Below are 24,923 nucleotides of genomic sequence, written 5' to 3' on the forward strand. Positions count from 1 at the left end.
CATTTTAAATGACTGCATCCAAGAGATTGGATTGTGAGAGTTTTTAACATCAAACCAGAATCACCTCGATTTCTTTCATCATCCCTCTTCATCTCTCTCCTGTCCTCCTTATATCAAGAATGAGGTGATGGAGTCACCCGAGGAGGACCTGATTCAGGCCACGAAAGTGCTTCACACATAATGGCTGAAAATGGTGACACGTTTCATTGGCCAGAAACCCCACAGCTGACTGTGGCTCTGTCTCTATTTAAAGAAATGGGACATGGAGAGATTAAGTGTGATTGCATGTGTGATGAAACATGCTGACACAGTAATACAAGCGCAGAGACACTTTTAACTTCATACAATATACAAATGAAATCTCCATCTGCTAATTATAGAGCATTAATTCTGTATGTGCTCATAAGGAGTGCACTGATTTCTTAATTGCATTTTTGATGGAGATATAAAGTGATCACATCTCTCTTTTTAATCATAGCATGCTTTTGTTCTCATATCGTGCAAATATTAGCAGTGTGTGTGTGTGCGTGTGTTGACTCTAACCTGGTGTTAACCACAGACTAAATCCAATTTGGATCCTTGCAGCGCTCTGGCAGACAAGAGCAAAGGCAGCAGCCAGCTCAGCACTCAGAGGTAACATTTACACAGGGGACTGAGAACATACTGTGGATCCCTACAGCTACACAGCCAGCCTGTCAAAACTGTCTTTATACTGCGAGCTCTTACACCTTATGGATTGAGGACCCCAACAGGACAAGGGAGGCATTGCATGCATATAGATTGGAAATGTGAAGTTATGTGCTAGTCCTTTCAAAATTCCTTGTTTGTTTGCAACAATACAAGTTTTCTAATATTCAATTTGCTTACCATAAGGGGCGACAGTCTTCTGTAAGACATCAGGTACAAGGCTGACAAAAAAGTAGACATTGTTCTCAAGTGTCCAACACTTTAATACAGAAAATTACAGATACAACACAACACATTAGTTTAACTTTTTTTACAATAACTCCAAATAAGCTACTTAACACAACAAATGTAAAACAAATTACAGTTAAAACATCTATACACAGGCAAATGTACACAATATAAAACACGTATATACATTCTTAATATATTATTATATAAAGATTTGTGTTTTTTCCTTTAAAACTTAAAAGTCAAACAGCTTGAAGAAGGAGTGTTTCACAGAAGATGAGATGAAATGATGCATCATATATTATGGATAGGTAGTTTTTACATACAGTTGTTGGATCCTGTGTATTTAGCATGCCAATTTCTGGAACAAGATTTGGAGTAGATAAAGAGGTAACATTTAAATACACAAAACTTGCTGTTGAAACTATTAAGTGCTGGATTTTACCTGGAATAAACAGGATCTGGAAGCCACATCGCTATGTATAGTGGAGTTACATATGCAGCATCATACATGGTGTAGTGTTTGAAGGTTGTGCATGAAATATTTACAAAAAAGAAAGAAAGAAATTCTTTTCAGCTGGGTTGTCGTCAGAGCACATACAAGTTTAACTTTTCAAAAGACTTCTGTAAACCAAAAAACAGTATGTGAAAATGTTGGACCATATGATTAGGCCTATTTATGATTCCACAGATTATGTGAAGTGTGAAGAAATGCCATCTGTTGAGATGGTAAAATCCTTCAAATAACAAAACTGATAAAGTTCACAACATTCACAAATCCACCCCCGTAAAAACAACAAACAAAAAAACTATTCAAATGTAATGTCTGAGCTCAGATCACTCTTTCCTCAAGCTGTTAATGCTTCCATGGTCTGTCTCCATATTTCTATTTTTAAACATTTATTTTAATTGTGATTTGTTTTGGCATTTCTGCATTATTATAATGGAGACAGGTGGGAATGGAAAAAGGGATGACATGCAGTAAAAGGGGTGGCTGGAATTGAACATGGGACACTGTAATGTGCAAAAGGCATGCACTCTACCAGATGGGCTTCTGGGTCATCCCAGATTACTTAATGTTCACACAAGCAGCAGAGTGAGGAGTAGGAGTGAAAGCAGGGAGCTGCTGGCTGCTGATGCTGCCGACATGTTTGACGCCCCTCGGTTGTGAAGACGAGGAGTCCTCGGGGAGTTCTGCTTCAGTTTACTGGGCGGCAGCGCCTTTAAATCCTCCAGAGCGCCATAAGCAGCCATAGAGAACTCAGGGTCTCCTGTTGTCAGCAAGTCAAACACACAGGACTGAAAGTACACATCCTCTACCTGAAGAGTCTCTCTACACTTTGCAGTGGCCCGCTCAACTGTATACACCTGATGAGGGGGCCGCAGAGGACCATGCTCTGTGTTGGTGCCCTGCAGGCGGGGCTGCTGGCTTTGTCGGCCAAGCGTGTGCTCTTTGATGAGCTCGTTGCGTGGGCAGCCGTGCAGGCAGAGCTGCAGGCCGCCATTGTCTTCTGAGAAGTCCAGGGTGTCCTCTGGCATGCGGATGGCAAAGGTCAGGTAGCTGCCCACACGGCGGACAATGATAGAGGTACCGATGTAGCGGGCCTGTATCCTCACCTGCCGGCCCACTCCGGAGCCGCCACGCTCCACTATGGTTAGGCTGCCGCTCTCGCCGCCACTGCGAGTACCATCCTGAAATGCCACTGGCAGATCTTCTGTGGTGGCCTGGTACACCTTCTGCTCCGTACAGCCGTGGTACGACTTAAAGATCACTGTGATCTGAAATAAATGGGGGGGAAAAAAAAATCAGAATCAGGTATTTTGGGAATTACATCTACACACACAAGGAATTGGACTTGGTGTTTTAGTGCAAAAACAGAAACAATTAGTATAGAGTCACAGTTTTTTTATTTTATGTAATAAATTCAATATTCTTCTTCTCATTAAAGACACAGGTTTATAACATCAAACAGCTGCACTTGGTTTAAAAGCAATGACGCACAACAACAAAGAAACTAATTATTATGACTAAGAGCAGTACCACTTACAGCCACAAGATGGGAGCAGGAGGCTGTGTAGAGTGTGTTAAAGGCTCACACTGGTCTTTTTAAATGGTGATTTTTTTCCCCTCTCTCAAGCCAATTAAAACGTTTACAGAAAAGGTTTCTGACAATGACGCTAGATTGTTTTCACCCAAAGAGATAACCGTCATACGAACCAGAATTAATCCTGTTCTCTCTTTACTAAAACAAAGGACTAACTGGTCATAGTCCAAAAGTCTTCCATGAATATGCGCTGTAACATCACCGTTTGATCATGGCTTTGAATCTCCATGCATATTTTAACCCTTCTCCTTGCTCGTGCTTACTAAATGAATGAATGTGATTTGAATTCCAGCTGAGCTTAAAAACAATGGGGCCAAGCCTCCATTCCTTCAAAGTTTCTTTCCAAAGCGGTGGCTGTGGTTAAGTTTACACTTGCAGGGATACTGTATTTGATGGATGATTTCCTGTCTTTAGTCTGGCCGTTGAAAACAACTCATAGGTGTGATAGGGGCATGCAGGTGCTGGCAAAGACATACCCAAACTACAGGTTTGCATTTAGCTGAAAATGCACAACACACAGCAAAATGCAATTGAGTATGTTCTGTGATCGTTGGTGCAAAACTAACCTATTTAATTAGCAGAATTGAAAACCCTTACCGCTGTCCAATTATTACTTTATTTTTCCACATTACTCCATATTTACACAAAATGCAGCCAGTTAATTATTTGACCAGAGGGGTGAAAAAACATTCCAGATCGTGGTGATGGAGGAAAATCTTGAGTGAGCGTTAATCACTACCATATGACCACCCATGTATTAAAAGGTAGAGCGCTCAAGCATGTCTGTGATTCAACACCACTGAAGGACTCCCCTCCTCTCTCTGCTCACTCACAGATCTGAAGGAGCTCCCCGACAAGAGGAATGCTGGTGACTCGAGAGGCACCAAAGAATGATTATTAACTTCACATGTTTGATACTTCTGGCAGTACTTCAGCTACAAATCCAGGGCATAAAAACTCACTGCTCACATAAGCCATATGTTTTAAGCTTACTTTAATCATTGCTGAATTCTTGCTAAAAATTAATAATTTGTCACCACTAAAATGTCGTTGTATTGCATACAATGACAATAAAGTGTCTTACGTCTAATGAACTATTATGTCTCATTTTGTGCATCACTTGTACTTGATCCCTCAGTAGAACCAGGAAGTAAGTTTTTGGATTTCAAAATCATGAATTCCCTTCTAACCAATAGTCAAGGAGTTTCAGTAAGAGTTTACCAATTTTCTGTTTAATTAAAAAAAGAGACAAAATCTAAAAAAGCAATAAATAATTGGCCTTTTATTGCTTGAAAAATAACTTAAGGAGCAATTTGTAAGATATCTACCTAATTAAATCATAATTTGACCCAACTGTATCGTCAGCCATTAAGGAAACATGCTATGTTAAAGTGCTGGCTTCTCCGATAACAGTGCAGCAGGCAGTATTTTGACCAGAGAAGGTAGGCGGTTTTAAGGCACCCCCACACTTCCATTTGGCCACCCATGAAACAAACAGGTGTTGTGGTGATGGAAGCGGGCAAGCAAACTGGTTTGGATACAACTGACCCTACCTGACCTAAAAGCCTCAGCTTTTTTCTAATAAGCTCCATGACCAGTAACGAGGAAAATCGAGGATAAATATTGGAGACGCTTTTGAAAAACGGAGAAAGGTTAGAACACAGAAAGGGTTACCAATGCAGAGCTGGCTAAACACTGAAGATTCTGTGTCTGCGACATGGCAACCCATGTGGGTAATGACTCTATGGAGGAGGGGGTCGGGGGGACACACCGTTCAATCCAATGTTTTGAATTTGGACTGAAGTATCAATTTTAAATACTACATGTTGGAGTTACATATTGCTCCTTTAAATGATTAGTTACATTTCCTGTCACCTAACGTATCTCTAAAAGCATTTACTCTCAGCTCATCATTACCTTGCTGGTTGCCGTTGCGCTGGATCCTAGCACAACAGGCACATTGGTCACCTGCACAGACAGGAAGCGGTTGTCAATCAGAGGCCACGCCCCCTCCACTTTGCAGGTTTGAAACTCGTCTCGGAAAGTCCGCAGATGCGGGTCTCCAAATAATCCACAGTGGGCGTATTTCTTCTGCTGACCGCCTGAGCCTGATGTCAACACACGGTTCTCGTAGTTGCAGAGCTCGGACACAACTGGCCGAGATGTGCTTGGGACCTTTGCTGAGGAGGTGGGTCCGTCACTGGAGCAGTTATGCTGAGAGAATAACTCCTTTATGCGGAAGACAGCTGAGTGGTAGACCAGGTCCCCCCTGCAGCTGCGTGCCTGCCGCCGTGTGCACAGAGCATAGGCCCGCAGGGCAATGCAGTAGTCCACATCCAGAGCCACATCATCCTGCAGACCACTAGAGGGTGAGGTAGAAGCCACATACTCTGCATTACAGCGCTGGATTCGGCACTGTTGGCAGTGAGCTGCAAAACAAACCCAGTCATCATCAGTATTTTTACTGTAAAATCATTTCACAAACACTATAAATGTTTTTCTGTTGACGTTCCTCGATCACTTTTCGTTGTGCAATAATGATGCTGCCTAGATCTACAAACACGACCAAAAACTAGTTCCATCCTAATAGGAATCTGATAATTCATCTAATAATTATGAAACATTACCTCACTACAGTTTGCAAGGTAGTAGCAGAGTCATTATCAAGTTTAGCTCAATCAGGAGAGCCATTATAAACCAACTCTGCAAGCTCAGCTCACGAGGCCATGTTCCCACACTGAGCGTCAGAGTCAATCAAAACTTATTTTCCCCCAACGAGTACTCACAGATAAAGCACATACCCTCACTGTAGGAGGAAACCAACCTGTTTGCCTCAGGGTGTTGAATGTGGTTTGGCTGTTGCTGAGGTAATTGAAGTCCATTAAACTAACTACATTGCACGACGGGGCTCTGGGTATGGGAGCAGCTAACGTGAACTGCCCCCATACCTCAAGTATCACAGTATGCCCACGTATCACAAAGAAGCACACTTGTTCAGCGACTCAGGATACAAACTGGAGTTGGGGGGGGGATATATTTTCCATCATCAATAGCCAGCATCAACACATGCATCACATTTATTGCAAAACCAAGATCAGATGCAACAGACTGCTCTTCTTTACCAACAGAATAATCTTTGAATCTGTGTCTAATCTCTCAAAAGCTTGGACAAAGACTACAAGATAAGCATGGAGATTCCACACCAGTGCACATGAATGTTTTCAATTTCTTCTCTTTCATATATGTCAGATGCAGTGAGGGGGCATGACAGATGATTAATGCTTCCCAAAGTTACTGCACTTCAACATGAGCATTGATAAAAAAAACTAGATGGAGTGTGAGCGGTCAAACCAAAAACTATTCTACGTCCCTCCTCTGAATTCAAGCAGGGCTCTGCTGCAACGCTGCAAGGTCACATGCATCTGTTGTGATTGACACTTTTTGACAATCACTGCTTGCACAGCTATCAACAACCAAGCATCTCCCCAAAGGGTCTTTATGTTCCAGCACTTAGCGGGCTATCATTAAGTGTGAGGGGCCATGATGGGAGTATGGGAAAAACAAAAGGAAAAGTGACCACACAACAAGTATTTGTATTAGTGAGTTAGACTGGCAGAATTGAGATGGAGCAGGAGACAAAGACAACGTAAAAAAGTTGAATACTCGATATTATCAAAAATGTATTGGACCTGCTCAAAAGTAATTCTGAACATTGCTATTGACACTTTGAGATGGCATTTAAATGTTACATCAACTATCTTAAAGTACATATGTTTGATTAAGATTTTCAATGTTTGTACACTGACAATGTATCATGTATGTAATTAGGTTAAAAATAATTGCCTATTCTTTGGATACATGTATTTTTTTTTACCAAAGTATTACATATGTAAGAAATAACCTACAATAACTTGTGTATTCCAGTATACTTTACAGCATCTATTGTTTTTTTTAAATCTACTTTAAATTGAAAAGTCAAAGTCATTACAAAGAACCAAACCAGTTAAAATGAATATTTTACACGAAGTTCTAATTTACTATTACTTGTTCACATGATTCTACAAGATTATCTTTTGCATTAAAATATGCTGGTTTGAATTTTCTCATGAATAACCCTGAATTTTATTACCTCAGTTTTTTTTAGATTGAAATGTCTGATCATAATTTGGTATAAGGGATTAAACAGCAGTGTAGGTCAAACACTGATAAGTATTTATGTCAGTATATTGTCCATAAGCAGATGGTGTCAGGTGTCTTTAACATTACAGATACATCCAAACAAGCAGCAATGTTTATATTTTAAATATATTTTATTGTTTCCCCAGAGGTAATGTATAATAGATCAAACACATTCAACAGATTGTTTAAACTCCTAAGTAAATATCACGCCAAATGTGGGGTCCAAGTAATTTAACTTTGTTTTAACACATGAAATCTGAACTATAATCAAATATAACTTTGTCCTGAGTTTGGTGAAGTGTTCTGACCAACACGCTCCGAGGCCGAAGAGCTGGACCCCCATGCCTGGCAGCTAACAAAGTTAATAATTGAAGCATTAATATTGAATATATCATGGTCCCTCTAGCTTCGCCAAAAACTTTAATGGTCATACTGAGTTTTAAAATCGTGTTGGTGATTTCAGCGGTACAGTCACTTTCTTGCTCCGTGGTTTTCTTGTGGTTGGTCTGCGGCTGCCGGACAACAGTTGTTAGCGATGTGTGCTAAGATGGAAGCTAAGTCGTAACTTCACAGAACTTGGTAAAACATTTAAATGCAGCGGTAATTGCGTGATGTAAAGTGTGGTAACTGTGACTCGGTAGGTTATAAACTGTTTGCTGTCGGGGTTTTGTAAGTGAAAAGGGTTTGAAAAGGTTTAAAAACACGCCCGTGTGGTGCGGTAACTCGTGTTGCCCGGTTAGCAGCGATACAACAAGCGCTGCGGTGCAGGCTGCAGGCTACAGGACATTACTTTGTCCTCACGGAGGATCAACAGCGACTATTTCTCCTTCTTTACACACCTAAACCTCCAAACTCACAGTAATGGAGAAAGCCACACGCCTACGGGGGTTAAAGAGTTAAGAGTTCAGCTACACAAAGCCAGGAGAAAAAAAAAGTGAACTTTTTTTTCCATCTTCACCTCCATTCCGGGGGAGAGCGGGACACAACCTTTGCACGCAGGGAGAGGAGTGAAGGAGCACGGATTGAGAAAGCGCCACTTACCTGGTCGAAACAGCAGCGAAAGTAAAACCATGGTCAACGTTATACAGTCCCACAGCTGCCGCTTAGCCGTGATTTGTGGTCCGCTTCTCCCCATACCAATCCATTCAGTTAGAATGGAGTCCCTCGACTGCTTCTCATCGACGCTGTGGCTGCGGGGAAATCAGACAAGAATTCGTCTTCCTTCCCAAGCGCTGTCAGTCAAAAGGGGGCCCCTGTCTTCAGGGCGGCTCTACAGGGGAGGGGTCTAAAAAGCGTAGACGGGGGCCCAGAGGTGCTTGCTGGCCAATGAAACACTAATTATTCACTAACCACTTGATATTTACATGTAGTGGCAATTACTGGGCTGAGGACAGTGGAAAAAGTGCCCTCAACAAAAGAGGGGCGGTGTGAAATTATAATTGCCCTGATTATGATTGAAGAATGACAGGGTGTAGTGGTTATTTTAACTCACCTTATGTAGAAAGAGTACAACTTCAACATTCAGTTAACTAAGAAGTAACACAGTGACAAGTAGGCCTACAGCAGAACACCATGCAGAACTATAACACAAAAGTAGAAAATTAAACGATTTGCACTTCAAAGCACTCAGAGGCAATACTGCCCCCCCCCCCCCCCCCCCTTAAGAACAAATGTTTGTGTTTTCAGCATTAAGCAGGAGGATTCTCCCACCTGTTGTTTTCTCACTCCAGACTAAGTCCTTGAATAATGGGGTTTGATTTACAACTGTCTTAGCAAGCTCATACACTTGCTGACTATAGCTGGTAAATATAGGTTTAGAACCTGCAGTAAAGGTGCAACAGGTGCATTTTTAAATCAAATTGAACAGAGAAATAAGAATCACTTTGTTTTTCCAACTTGAGGTTTAAAAAATGCTTTTCTGTGTCTGCTGTTGTGGGGGTTGCAAAGTGATGTTTTACCTGCCCTAACTCATTAGTCCCTGAATTGTCCCTTTTTTGCTTATTCACAACATTCAGAGAAATACTCTGACTCAATTATTTTCCCCCCAGTAAATCTCAGTGTGCTATTAATTTTCCATTACATTTTCAGTTAGCAACTCGTGAGTTACTCTTTTCCTTTTGTGGCCAACTTTCCATCCCTCTCACCGCTTCAACGACACTCTGTCTTTCATTTGCACAGCTGCTGTGAGGCCGGACCATCTGCAATGCACAGAGACTCACTAGCCTATAGCTTCAGTGTTAGCTGTACCACACGTTGTGGTTTTTGTGCAATGCAAATAAAGAACTTGAATGCACCATCCAATTACTGAATACAATATTGGTTCTAAGAAAATCAACGGTCAAAATTAGCATCGTTTTTAGATTGAGATTAGAAATAAAAGCCTTGTTTTTTGGTGCAGCTGGGACATTTGGCTTGTAGCTGACTGTGGGTCTCTCTCTGCGCCTCCCTCCTGACTTTATGAGAGAGAAGTGAACCCAGACAGTTATTGGATCACTGGTTTTCGTATACACATGCTGGCTCCTCTGGCCACACAATTGTGTGATTCAGGTGGCCTGTCAGTCTTGTGAAAGGTCTTCACAGGCCCATGTTGATGTGGGGCTGATATATATAGTGGAGGGGGAAACGAAGACAGCTCAACCCAAGTGGAACGTTTGGATTGTTCGGAGCTGCCAGAAGGGCCTCTGTCACACTGGGTCCAGTGTGCCAAGTTTGTCTCCCCAGAGGGCTCTACCTTACTCTGTTTGTTCAGCTAATTTTGGAGGCTTGCTTGGTTGATCTGCTTTATGACTGTGCTTTACTGTCATATTTTGAATCCCTTCAGAAATGTTACACTTCTTATTCCTCCCGACAGCTTGGACACAGAGCAGTGACGCAGGGGGGAGAAGGGAGAGCTGTTGATGGTGTGGATGTTCGGAACAGAAAATTATCATGAATCCTTGCAGGATTGTCTCACCTGTTATGAGGTTTGTCTTCTGGGGCAAGTGTGGACATTTTCTGCAGAAGTAAACAACAGAAAGATGCTTAGTTTTGATGAATTATGGCAGACGTGCATCTGTATATCTAATGCCTGTCTTAAAAATCATAGATAACAAATCACAGCCATGTTTTTTTTTCTCAATAATAGTGCTGTCTAAATGATCTGAGGTTCCACACTGCAGGACTGGTGACCACTGAAGCAAACAGTTAATTGATCCAGGTGGATGCTAAGGATGAATTCAGCACATGAAAGAAACTCCTGTCAGGCTTGATGGGTGGAGAAAGACCTCTTTATTCCCATGTTTCCTTCTGAACATATTGCATTGAATGAGCCAGCAATGTGTACACTACTAAATCTCCAAAAGGGACAGAGTGGGTGAGCTGCAAGCATGTTTATCAAGTAAAACAAGGCCAGTATATATATATTTTTTTCTGCTTACAGTGGGTCACTTGTTCCAGCACAATGGAGCATAAAAGTCAGTTTCTATGGATTTAAGAAAAAAGTGTGCTGAGGCTCAGTCAAACATGAGAAATATCTGACAAAGACACGTTCAAGAACAGGGGACCTAAAAGCAGCACTATACGTATGAACCACTTTAGACCGTGCAATAGAAAATGTTGAGAGTTAGGGGAAAGAATGGGAGAACGAGGGGGAAGGGAGAAGACCGGGTGAGAAAAAAAGAGGGAGTGGGGTATTGGGTTTCCTCTGACTGTTTCTGGGCAGCTCCACATGTTCCTCATTAAAGTCCTCACACTGTGGGACCAGCTCCACACCGGGATGCTTGTTTTTGTTATTAGGCCCAGTGTGCTGTGGTCTGGTGGAAGCCTGAAAAACAGACCACGTCCTGGACTATCTCCTCAACTCACTGTCCTCCAAACTGAGACAAAAATAACAGCAGTGACCTCACATATGTACATCATAACACATCCATAATAAAAACTATTTGAAAAGCTGCTCTTTTTTTGCAGTAATACCAAAAAAAATCGAATCTGATATCAGTTACTTTTTAAATACAAAGCAGCTTAACTACACAGTTCTTAACCAATCTTTTCTTTAAATCTCTAAAGCTTAAACAATTTAGTCTTTCTGGAAATGCAATGTTTACAAAATAATTAAAAGTACAGTTGCAGGAAATGGTTGATGTTTCATGCTTCTTTTTGTTGAATTTCATGCCCATTGAGCTTTGTCAACTGAGACATGTATCATGTTTCTTCTAGGGGCTGATAACATCAGAGATTAGAATCAGAAGGAGCATGCACCCTCTGTAGCCTCCGCTAGCACCACACGGTTGCAATATAAGCGACACACTTATTGAATTTTAAACAGGAACCAGAGCAAATTGACTGTTTTTTTTTTGAGGGCCCCTGTCTGAAATGAAGTGGCCTCTAGTGCAGCTGAGACAGAGAGATGTAGAAAGCGAGTGTGTGTCTGGTTCAGACCTCTGGCTGTTAGAGGGGATCTGTTATCTCAGCACTGATAAGGGAAACTGTGGTGTGAGTGTATACGAGGCAGGGCTGATAGCATCTCCACACAAGGATCCCACTTACGGCACCCTGATTGATAGCTGACAGCACACACAGGGGGGGCTTCTGGAGTGTTTTTAGAAGGCACCCCTCAGTAGGTATCCATGTGTGAATCTGTTTACTGTGCTCCTTTGGATCTTTGTCTCTAAGTAAACAGGAATTTATCACACATGCGTGCCATTTGTGTAAGAAGAGTGCTGAATGGACCCTGCTCTACCTGATATCTGAGGGTTCAGGGGTGAAAACAAAGATTCATATGAAATGATTTCAAAATAAAATGTTTTTTTTTTAACCTAACTCATTGTCATTCTTCTATTTGTTGCTTTTGTCGTCACCACGCTAAACTAAAGTCCTCTCTTTTTTTCTTCCTCGTTTCTCACAGAGTAAATGTTGACACAGCGTCAAGCCCCTTGCTTGTGAATAGACAGCCAACTGACAGGTAACCCTAGCTCCAGGGTCACAGGGTCAGCCCAGCCTGATGAGGGATGATGGGTAAAATAAATGGAGAGCAGCACACAGAGGGACCTCTGATGTCCGCAGCCTAAAGGGAGAGAGTTCAGGGCCATTTGATCTCTGACCCAAACCCTGCCCATGTGATTGTGTGTGTGTGTGTTTGTATTTTAGAGGTTAACACTCTCCCTATTCTTAAATACTCCAATATTTTTCTTCTCTATTTACTCTTCTAATGTTTTACCCAACAAATACATCAAAGTAGCAAAGAACTGTTGAATGTATGCATGGCTTCACAGAGCGGCCCGTGAAGCTGTCTAATGCAAAGCTTTGTTTGAACATGCCTCGTCTTTTCCTTTTCATGACACCACTCCCTCACTTCTGAGCCAGGATGCGTTATGGAAACAGGCAACAAATTGCTTTGTAATGAGCTTTGACAACTCTCTTTGCTTCCCAAAAACTGCTATGTGAGTGATACTTCTGCGGCCACCAGCTCAAGAAATAGTACTCAGTGGGGTGCTGGTTGGGCTCAGTTAGTGATGGCACGATGCCATGTGCAGCTTGTTATCTCCCAATCTGCCCCCACCCCCCCCCTCCCACACACACACACACATTTCCTGTCTATCTTCAGCTATCCAGTCAAATAAAGGCAATAGACCAACAAACAATCTTGGGGGATGGGGTGGGGGTGGGTTATTACAATACAGTATTTTTGTGTCATACTTGTTCATCTTCTAAAAGTTGATCTAATGAATCATTAGATAACTGTCTTTTATTTTTAAAATATCCTTTAAGGCTCACAATTTAAAGGGAAACCTCTCGGAACTTCGTCCAGCTTTATATCAGAGAGAAATTATACAACTTTTTCTTATCTTAGGTCAATTTTTCCTGCATCATGAGGCCCCCGCTCATTTTGTAGTGACAATGTACAATCTGTAGGTTGGCCTCAGGGGGCTTTTGACTAACCTACAGATTGTACTACATTTTCCGTTTTGTCATTGCTTACTTCAAAATACTGTTGGAGGGGGCTCTCTGTTAATGCACCAAAAATAAATAAAGAGAAAATAACAATCTCATTTTTTGTAATATATGGAACAGTCATCTAGAGCATTCTGGTTCTGAGTCTCTGATTAAAGCAATGCAAGAATAAAACGTGAAGCAGTCCAGGCATGTACAACTATGCAGCAAATTTCACCTGGCATGTCAAAGGTTATTTCAAGGTTTTGGGCCACATACAGAGAAGGGACTGCTTGAGACATAGTTTTTAATTCTAAATCTGCATATAAATTTGCTTTAAGAAAAAGGTAATACAACATCACTTTTCTTGTTTACTCTTTGCATGTTTAACCATTAAAATGCATCTTTCTACTGCAGAGTAAGCCCAACTTTATGAGAAGATAATTTTTTGTAATCGTGTTTGATCATGTTTGATTCAGTGCTTAAGTTCACGATCAAATACAAAAAAGACCAGAGACAAGATGAAAGACATATTCAGTAGTTTGTGAATAGTTCATTTACTATTTTCAAATCCTTCTTCCAATCTCTAGCCTGATGTCTGCTGTCTTGTTTTTCTGCCATGTGTTCTTTACACTTGTCCCTAACACCTGCTGGCTTTAGGCTTAATCTGTGGGCTCATTTCAGTTAAAACTTGTCCTTCTGTTGGTCTACAACTGTTGGTATTGTTTCTGCCTCAGCCCACCCAGACAACTGCTTTGAACCAGGAATAGATGGATGGACAATAACTCATGTGTGTAAATTTAGTCATTGTAATCTACCAAATTTTGACCCAAGGAGGCATTTTGAGAATGTGCCCCCCTGCTTGACTTGGTTTGAGACAGTGAAACATTTAGTAAGGAGCAGAGTTTACACTTCTACCAATGAAGTTTGACTGACTCACTGCCAAAAGCCCGAGCATAGATCTGCTAGATGCAGGAAGGTCTACATGAAAGGTCAGGAAATGTATATAGCTGTTTAATTCTTTGCGTTTTAGCACATTTACTACATTTAATTGAAAGAAGGATTCATGCATGTATCTCTTTCAAGATGCATTTTAAAAACCCATCACCCATTACTATGCTTGCATAGATGATGATGCCAAAGTGGACCCTTGAGTATGCTACAAAAGTATTATCCAAATCCTAGGACTATTATTCAGTGACAAAGTAGAATTCAATTCATGTATGAATTTAAGGATTCTTCACAAAACAGAAAGAGAAGAGAAAAACAAATCTTACCTTAGATCAGTGTGTTGGTAGTATATGCTATATGTTGTGAATTGCAGCACTGCTCTAACAGGAGTTTGAATTGGTAGACGCTTCCAACCCTCGTTCCCCTTACAACTACAGCCGGCCGACTATGAAGCAGGGCAGCTACGGGGGACAGATAGCCACTGGAATCAAGGCACATGACAACAGCTGTCTGTTTCAAGAATCGGCACTTTGATTAGTGCAGTATGTTAGTGAACAATGTGGCCTAATTCCCACATATCTGGGTTGGGCACTTCTGTGAAGAGAGGAAGAAAAAAAAAAGTACAATCATATGCATGTATATTCCAAAACATGCACACTTGCCAACACCTACGTCACTTGTATTGATAGATATTCATAGGCTTGAAACCATTTGTCACACTTGGAAAGGTTCCCATATTCTCTAAAAGTCCATCAAACACAGAAGGATATGAGTGCAGCCCAACATTGGTTTAAGCTGAGCATATGGGCAGTGTGAATGAGACCTCTGTCTGTTTCTAGGGTCCCTCCTCATCCTCTACTACCTCAGCCCCCCCTCCAGTATCTGTCGCTACTTTTTCAGCAAACCTTTATGTGTTTTGGCTTCGTTCTTCTTTCGCAAACACCCGAGACACTGATGTTTATGCATAGTAACAATCACCAAAACACTGTCGACCCACAGCTTTACCTACATGCAACTCTTTCATGTGGCCTCACACAGTAAAGCATGATATGAGCAGAATTCACAAACAAGAGAGATCATGCCCCGTAATGTGTGTTTGGTTATCAGTTGGCTGCTGCAAACAGGCCGAGGAGATGTGAATGTGATTAACCTTGCCAGACTGACTCGGCTTGCTTGCTCCGGGATATATATGCATGCGTTCCTGGTGATTTATAGATGTGGAGAAGTCAGCCACAAGGCCTCAGGCTCAGAGTGAAAGAGCGAGAAAACAAGAGTACTTAATTCAAGTCTTACAAATATTCTGCAGGAAATTCATAGAGACTGCTCCATCAAATCTTCAGACCCCCTGGTTCTTCCTCAGTTGTAAATTGCAACTTGTAAACTCAAAAACTCCACATTAACAGAGCTGGAAGAAGAAAAAAACATTGTCTGCCTAAGTGAACTTACTGCAGTAATACACCATACTGTTTCTGTCTTGCCCAGACAGCATAGAAAATGCATCTTTGCAAGCACCCTGGGAAATGCGCCTTGAAACAGATGTGAGTAACAAATAAAAGTGATTCTTAATCCTGCAAGCATTTCTCAAAGTCGTGAAATTGCAAAATACCTCACAGGCTACATATGATTCATCTCGCATTGTTCTTTCCTCCCCCATGGAGTTTGTTCAGTCCAATCTTTTTCAGCGAGCAGCTGTTCAGGCAGACAGCTGCGTTGGCCATTTATTTCAACCGAGAGGCAATTAAAAATCAAGCCAATGTTGTGTTTCTGTTGATCCACTTCTTTTCTACATTTAATCCCCACTCTCAGGCCTCTACATACACACATACCCACAGGCATATGCTCATGAACAGCCACATCAGGAGTGTCAAAGATCAATGATGATGGTGGCACGCTACGCAGATTCCCTTTTTTAAAAATCTGCAGACAAAAGCTCCAAATTGCAATGACATGGCACTGTCGGATTTGAGGAATTATTCAGGCCCAGCTGAGAGGAGCCATGTAATCTCCAAGATTTACTGGTCCACAGATTTTTTCCATATCTTCTTCAGTGAAGGTATGTGGCCACACAAAGTCTGACTGGCGTCACAGTGGCATTCAGCGGAGGGTTAAATCGAGCTGAGGCCGTGCCTTGTGCCACAAGCACTGAAGCATTCTTATAGGACTGTGCACTGTAAACACACACATTCATACAAGAGCCTGCATGCCCAGTTGCACTCTCTATATGCACACACGCACACAGAAATACGCACACTCTGTCCATGCCTCCAGTTGTTCAGTCCTCTCACGGTACACAGCAGGTGTGAGAGAGCTGGGCTGGGTGGGGGTGAATTGGTGATCTGCAGTCTTCAAGAACAGCTTTTCTATTGTTTCCAACATGTGTGCGCTTTTGGAATTGATTTGGAAAGTTTAATGGGATTAAGCCTTTGGCCATGCATTTCACAACACAAGCATAGACACATTGACACAATTCTGATACACATTTATATTTGTCTTCTTTTTAGGTTCATATTTCACTTACTGGTTTATCATCTTTACATTTTGGGCATTTCTAACAATAGTAAACACAGTAATCCATGTCCTTACACAGTCCTATACTCATCACTCAACATGGTGCCAAGCTGGCGTGAGCATCAAAGCCCTCGGTCAGCTGCAGTCATATAGTGAGTGGTGGTCTAGGCTGAAAGGACAGGGTAGGTCAGTGGGAGCTTCAGCACAATGTACTGTAGGCGAAGAGGGTGATAAGAGGACACTGACGTCAAGCTGGGGCGCAGAAAAGCAACTTTCAATGTCAGATATTTGCAGAAATAATGTTGCTTTCTTGTGTAAATCGTGTATAAATAATTTGACTTAAATTGAAGCTAAACCTCTGGAAAGACAATGATAGGGCAACATCCCAACACCTGCCAAGCTTCACTGAGATAACCAAACTTTTTATAATCAAAACTGGATGTGTACAGCATAATGTGCTGATGAGGAAATTACTTTTCTATTCCCTTGACAGATTATCATGGTTATCATCAGAAATTGGTGTTTTACTTTTAAGTAAATAAGTCATGTAGTGAGCTGGTTTGATTGAAAAGACTCTTCAATTCATGCCAGGCAAGTTTAGGTGAATTGGTTGTGTGCAGTGGGTCCACACTGTTGTATTTCTGAAAGCAGAATAATTGTTTTCATTCATTTTATGGAGATTTTATTTTTTTCACAACTTTGACTGACAGTTTCTAGATTATTTTCCATATACAGACCAGATGTTATATCAATTTAGAAGAAGACCATCAGACTTTTAATAGAATTGGTCAAAACATATTTTTACATTGACAGAATAAACAGATTATTGTCCAATAAAGTACCAATGAAGCCAATAAATAAACAAGCTTAATTTAAAGAAAGACAGCTCACTTAATTCCCCCCAAAACAAAAAGTTATTTTTATTCTTCTATAGGTTTATCTCTTTGGTAATAATCCTGAATGATGCCATCAGAGCTTTATCGTTCCTAATGAAAAAGGAGGATCCACATGCTTTATTTTTGACGGCTGTGCAAAGACGGACTATTATATATACATTGAATGGCAGATTTTAACCAGCTGTGCACTCTGGGAATTGTTTCCACACATACTGAATATTTTTAAAGAAGCAGTCGTCCATATTCTGGGAAGACGGGAAGTATGGATCATATGGAATGGTGATTTCTGACTTCCTCTGGAGTCTTGTCTAATGATTGCTGGGGATAAAGGGGCCATCATCTTTCCTGCTCTCCCCCCATATAGTGCTTCCTGTCTGCCACATGTGTGCTGCAGAATCCAGACGTCTATACTTTTCTTTTTCCTTTCCTCAGTCCAGGAAGCGCTGTTGACTGAGAGAGCTGCCAATCACAGTGTTGGAGTGTGGAGTGGCCTCTTCTTTTTGAAAAATTTGAAATCCTTGGAAAAAAAATTTGGATCCTAAATCAAGCATTGTACCTCTTCTCCTCATTCTTCTCCTCTTCATCCTCGTTCTCCTCTTGCTCCTGCTCCAGACGGGAGCATTACAGGGTAATAGCAGTCAGCTAAGTTCTTTCGTAATTGCCTGGGCTCATGTGCTGTGGAAAGCCAGGGCAGGGGCCAGCAGCATCAAAGCATGACTGATCATTCCTTAGCCTCTCTCCACTGAAAAAGGGGGGACAGGGGAAAAGAAGGGGGGAAGAAACACAAATACAGATGGACAAACAAACCAGGGGAAGTCAAAACTGAAGCAGATGTGGTGATAGAAGTAGATGGACAGATAGACAGATGTTGGGGGGACAGAAGAACCAAATTGAGTCACTAACACCTGTTAATATTTAAAAAACAATGGAGAAGGGATGGAAAAAAAACCCAAGAAAAACAAAAAAGTGATGTGGAGGTGACATCATGGATTATTAAGGTGGGGGTGGGGTCTAATAAGGGCCTGGTTTTCTCGGCAAAGAGGGCAGGAAACTGAGGCAGGAGCAATTTGAGAAGCTGAGGCCTCAGAGTCTGCAGCTGTGCACTCACTTTTTCTCTCTCGGTTACACAGCTGCAGGATTGACAACACTTCAAGTATTTACCCATGACCTCTCCTCTACTTTAGAATCGAATGTGTGTTTATTTGACACACATGTTAGAAAAAGAATACACATACGGTTTAAGAATCCACTTTCCCATAAACTTATTTTAGACGTTTATAGGAAAAGTTTATAATCTAAAAAAAAAAAAAAAGGTCTATGTGGAGCTGCATGATGTAAAACTTACAGATATACTTGAATTTTGCAATTGTCAAAAACATTGCGAATATTATCTGAAGCTTTGTGAAAGTGTATGCTTGGCCTCCTTTTCAAGAGCAGTTTGAGTCAGCGGAGCAACTTACTTCTTATTCATGTCATGAGTTTTTCCATGGAGACAGTACAACATGAGCAGCAATAGCATGGAAAACGCGCAGTCATCCCAGCAGATGTTGTCCAGAACGCAGAGATTAGCACAGAATACAGTGAAGCAGTAAGGTGAGGATTTATAGGACGATGTTGCTGAACCACACACTGTGATCAGAGGCATACACTTACAAAAAAAAAAGATCCCTGCAGATTGGGATGCTCCACTTTTGAACCACTAATCATCTTGTGTGTGTGGAGGCATGTGTGCTACATCATGCCAAAAAACAAAGAAATTATCTCTTGGATCTTTTTTATTGGCTGTGTTTAAAGTTGCCAGATTGTGTGCAGGCTTCTCCATTTGGAAATATAATGCTGCTTGCAGTGTCACCGTGCTGCATTCATCTTTACAGATGCCTCAATTACAACCCACTGTTAGCCTTAAAGTTAGAGTGGAGCTCAGGAATGCTCTGGCGGGACAACTGCCAAGCATCACCTCAAACACTGTCAGCTCCTAGCATCCCACGGAGAGAGAAAGAGGAAGAAAAGAGGGGAGAAGAGGGATGAGCGTGTTTGCAGACCAAAACAGGAGAGAGAGAAAGAGGGAGAAGGAGGAGGAGGGTATAATATGTAGCACCACTTTTAGAGCTGATCCCTTCGCCACAGTGCTTTTGTTGCCAGATCTCAACCAGATGTGCCAAGTGTGTCCAAACAGGAATGACTGTGTGAAGGCAATTTTCAGCAATTTGTCAGATTTAAGAGTTGCCCCCCTCCCCTCAGCCCCATGCCTCCTGAAAGACAAATACAAACCTCTGAGGAGCACAACAATCATTTTTTACAAGCTCCCATGAATGCTCTTTTCACTCTTTGCCTGCAGCGCAGTCATGTGATGAGAGATATACAGTAAAATGTCTGATCGCACAGGAGCAAGACAAGACCTGTAGTATTGACAAATAACCACTTTCCTATCTTTCATGCATCAGCCTTACTGAGTCTATGGATCTAATATGTAGCCCTTGTATTTACTCTTTGCTTGTAGAAGAAGAAGAAGAAGATTAACCTTTATTGATCCCTGCAAGGGGAAATTTCAGTTTTTACACTCTGTAGTCATGCAACACACACATAAGTATATACACACATGCACACAAACAGGATCCTAGGGACATGCACTAAGGGAGAGATGTCAGAGTGACGGAGCTGCCCACAGTGGGCAGCCCTGAGCTGATGGTGGGGAGGGGGTTTGGTGCCTTGCTCAAGGGCACCTTGGCAGTGCTCAGGAGGTGATCTGGCACCTCTCCAGCTACCAGACCAACTTCCATATTTGGTCCGCACCGGGACTCGAACAGGCGACCCTCCGGTTCCCAACCCAAGGGAACCGGGTGCATGCATAAGCCAAAGAGATAGAAAAGCACTGAGAAGAGAAACTCCAAAGACTTTACACATCTCAGTGTTTAAATGTGTGGGAGAGTGCTGCTGCATAAGTGCGAAAGGTTGTAGAAAGCCTTTTGTGACTCCAGAGGGAGCAGCACAGTCTGATAGACCTCCTTAAGTGATGTCACTTATTTCAGCATCAGATAGAGCCCAGGACTAAACAATTGAAAAGACAAAAAAATCAGTCAGTGTGGAGTCAAATAAAAGCTAGCCAGTCAGTAGAGAGAGCTTTGAATGTTTGGCTTCACTTTAAGGGAGCAGTCATGTTGTCCATCTTTTTAAGTCTACTGCTGAAGAGTCCCTCAAATGGAAAAGGGATGCATCCTCTCTGTTGCCCAACAAATCCTGAGATTCATTGAGCACCAATCAAACAAATTGAGGACCTTCATGCAGTCGATGATAACATTTTTATATATAAGTAATTTGCTTCAACTCAGTCAAAAAGGGTACTGTCTAGGGTCTTTCGAAGACTTGGTCCTTTGAAGGATGCTAGCTCTGAAAGGGACACATCGTATGTCTGCTAACAGCCACCCAGTCAAGTTACATTGTGGGTAGTGTTCTTTCAGGGTTTCGACAAGGAAAAAGAAAGCAACGATTTAAATAGATGTGACTATAACTGGTGTGCTACATGTATTATTATAAAACAGTCCGGATTTAGTTATGTTATTGATATGCAAATAGAAGGGGGTTCTCTTCCAAATCTAATGATCTTCAATTTTCCCACAGGCTCTGGGTCAGAAAATAAGCTTTGTTGCTCCTGCCTTATTTAGTCCTCTTTCGAAGGAATTCTATGAAATGTGTCAGCTTAAGGGATTGGAAAGTGGGTGTGGATTCTCTTCACTCTCTTCTATCTAAATCTGTCTCTGAAACGTACCTGGGGCCAGGACTGGATCCCATTTGCAGTTCTGTTGGATCCTGCTCTTTTCTTTAGGCTGGAGAGCAGAGAAATAATCTAAAAAAAAATGTCTGTAGTGTCCTTGCCTGGAATTGCATGCAAGCAAGACATTAAAATACAGAGGTAAAGACGTGTACTCGTGAGACAAGCAACTGCATTTTTGGCTCAGGGTGGTGGTCACGAAGGCTTGACTGCAAACACGTCAGCAAACCAGGAGCATCAGACAAGAGCTGACTCTGTTTAGAGCACTGTGAGAGACACATGACACTCTTGATGCTAATAAATAAACATGTGGAGGTGGTTGGCGGCTCCTAGCTACTTCTTTGTTTCTGAGTCATATTTGAATTTGTACTTTTATTATGGCATAAATGTTTCTTGCTGCAAGCCCTTTTTTTTTTTTTTTTTTTTTACATGAATCCCACCCACCAAGACCAAACTATCTCTTTTTTTCTTGAGTCACACATTTGGAAGGCAACAAGTCTGATTCCTTGGAGCAATGAAAGGGACAATTGTGGGGGGGTTTGCATAACGTTGCTGTCAGTCATGTGTCTTGTTTCTCTGTAAGGCAGCTCAAATTCACCACTAATGCCTGTTTTAATTTGTTGCCTCATTGCCCTGGAATCCAGGATAAACTGCCAGCGCTGTTCATCTGGGTAGTCTTTCTATGAACGTTAGCGAGTGTTTACCATATGTATTAAAGTTTGTTGTTCTGGCTTACATAACAGGGGTAATTTTTGCCTGTGCTTAAGGAAAAAACGAATGTCAAACAGACTACTCAAACACTCCATGTTTGCACATAATTACATTTGAAATACACTGAATGTACTGTACCCACCAAGTGGAAATGTATCTCCACATAATTAGATTAGGGTTGAGATTCACTTTATTTCATGGTATTTCAGCAATGAATCAAAAAAGGTGAACCTATGCAGACTTGATTTCAGGTTAAAACTTAAATTGCTGGATAGAAAGGACATGTGATGTTGCGATTTAGACCGTCATAACCCAGAAAATCTGTGAAGTTGAGGGTTTTCCCTCCTTGGGGTGTGAGTCTTACATTACAGCTGTAAGATGGACAGCAGTAATACAGGAATCCGTGTGGGTGTGAGAATGGGTGCACATGAGCCGACAGCACACTTTTTTTTTCAGAGAGGGGCATTTTTTTTCCTCAAATTCGAGTGTGAGATTGTTTGTGTGCAATGCTTGCAGTTGATCCGACTTATGTGTGGTGTCTGCATATGTTTGCCTATTTATACCATTGTGTCATGAGGGAATAATTTCTTTCTCTTTGGTTTTGAGCGGCAGGCAGCCTTTGTGCTGGCATGTGTGCGGACCAGATGCGGCTGGAATATTTTAAACAATGGCCTGCTGTAGTGTGTGTGTGTGTGTGTGTGTGTGTGTGTGTGTGTGTGTGTGTGTGTGTGTGTGTGTGTGTGTGTGTGTGTGTGTGTGTGTGTGTGCACTGTATGCTTCATTTGGCTCAGCAGTGGATTATGTTTGTGGAGGGAATATCTGTTTGAGAGTGCATGTGTGTGTCTGTCAGTATCCTTGGATTAATGATTCTCTATTTGCGTGTGTGGACTCTGTGCCGTGCATTTTCGTACCTGCAGTTCTATCTATGAGTTTTCCTTTGACACAATTATGTTGGCATGCACTATGCACACTTATACATGTAGTGTGATGGCATGTGTGGCTGACAGAGTGTGTTCAGGGAATGTGCATAAGTGCAGGATGTGTGCATTTGTGTACACAGACCCATGGCAGCTGCTGGACACCACCTGTGGCCGAGCCCTCCCTCAGGCCTGTTGTGGCTCCAAATAGTCCCTCTGGGCTCACAGGAACTCAGGAGATGGATGTCAGAGATGGACAGGCACAAAGCCCTCATGGATGGATGGATTTTTATGCTATATCTGTCTGGTAAACCTCTCATTTCTTCACATCCAAAGCAAAAGAAACACAAAGTAATCAGATCACATTTTCCTCTCTTTCTTTCCCCTCCTTTAGTCTTGCAGATTTGTTTCTTCTCTGATCAGGCTGGCTGACAGATGTCCATCAGCTCCATCATTTTACTCCAACCCCCACAAACCTACAGGCCCCACAGCATGACAAAAAAACCCAGCAATAACTTCTCCATGAAACACAACCCTTTAAATAGACGCCTAGTATTCTGGCTGTCAAGATGTTTATGAGCCCTCCTTATTTTCCAGCATATCTGTTGCGTTTATGTGCTGATCTGAATGATGAACTCAACTACCATAATACTTCTATTAGCTGACACAAAATAATTAATTATCAAAATGTTTCCAACAAAAGTCTCCAAATACACCATCTTACTATCGGAATTTTTTAGCAGGAATGCATATCATGTTGCTTCAGAGCAATTTCCAGGCTCTTTTTTTGTGAGACATCCAAAGGCTCTGTTTTCATTCATTATCTCAATAATCAAATTACCAGGCACAATGGCAGAGAGCTACAGCCTCTAAATTCTAGGCATTAAAACTAATAAACTGTAATCAGTTTAGTGTTAGGGAGAGCGGGGGAAAAGTAATGAAGAGAACAGAAGGAGGAGTTTGAGAAATTAATGAACTCCTCCAGCTGCATGCTGGAATGTTAAACTGAATTACAAACATTTGCCTCTCCAAAAGAACAATCTTGTTTGTCTTCCTTATCTTGCTTTCTGCCACAATAGCTTGAACTGTCTCCACTTGGTAAACAGATAAGAACTGTTTTCAAGAAGTAAAGCCAGAGCATTGTGATGAATAATTGTTAAATACCCCCTATTAGAACTGCATTAGTAAGTCATCTATCTATTAGTGAGGTCATCGTGGGCCATTTTTCAGAGTGACAGTAAAAAAAACATCAACAAAGATCAACACTTTTCATTCTTCGACACATAAAAAAAGGAAGCATTTTACTCCTCTGAGTAAAAAACACACAAATGTGTTTTTAAATCTACACGTGTCCCACTCACTAACACTATGACGATACAAATTCCCATTTCACATCAACATTTGTCATTTTTCCAATACTGAAAGAGCAGACAGGCTTCAGAAAGTGTGTGTTAGTCATTTGGAAACTTAGTTGTGGGGGTTACGGTGTCATATCCCACAATGCACCGCAGAATTCCTTTAACATGTGGTGAGTCAGGAAAGAGGTGATTGACCTATGCCTTCCCATGAGCCCCTTGGGAACAGCTTCGCTCGGTTGCTCAAGAAATCTAGGATCACTGCACAAACTGCTGCGCTGGATGTGACTGGAATTCTAATCACCTTATTCTCCTTCTTCCTCAACCAAACTGAACTTTCATGGTTTCTCTTTTCTTTTTTTTTTTCAACACTACACTTTTCCATATTTTTTGTTCTTCTTTTTCCGCCTCGTGTCTGTTGAAGTCTTTTAGTATTCAGCACACCACTACCTCCACACGTGCAATCCATTATGCGAAGTGGAAGAGGTAGAAAGTGCAGGAAGCTGAAGGTGAAACGTGTTGCTCTACTTTCTTCTGTTTCCTGTATGAACACTCTTTTACTGTTTCTGCATTGTTTTATCGTTGCATGGTTAGTAGAGATGTGATTTTCTTCTCCTACAAATCCCTTTATAAAATCACGATAACAAGAGGAGCACAAGGGGAATTTGTTGATTTAGGACCTCACTCTGTTGTCAATTTCCTTTAAAAAC

At 41.6% G+C, this 24,923-nt stretch overlaps 1 protein-coding gene across 1 annotated transcript; it reads right to left on the reverse strand.

Moving 5' to 3' along the window:
• Positions 1-926: 926 nt before the first annotated feature.
• Positions 927-14,499, reverse strand: rgmd (RGM domain family, member D). Its single transcript, XM_061033416.1, has 5 exons — positions 14,384-14,499; positions 10,153-10,193; positions 8,241-8,389; positions 4,938-5,449; positions 927-2,694 (listed from the first exon to the last, which is right to left on the reverse strand). The coding sequence occupies exons 2-5, from the start codon at positions 10,188-10,190 to the stop codon at positions 1,996-1,998; spliced, it is 1,398 nt and encodes a 465-aa protein (XP_060889399.1). The 5' UTR covers positions 10,191-10,193; positions 14,384-14,499; the 3' UTR covers positions 927-1,995.
• Between the last annotated feature and the right edge of the window lie 10,424 nt (positions 14,500-24,923).

This window comes from Labrus mixtus, chromosome 3 (genome assembly GCF_963584025.1).
Source record: "Labrus mixtus chromosome 3, fLabMix1.1, whole genome shotgun sequence".
NCBI classification, from domain to species: domain Eukaryota; kingdom Metazoa; phylum Chordata; class Actinopteri; order Labriformes; family Labridae; genus Labrus; species Labrus mixtus.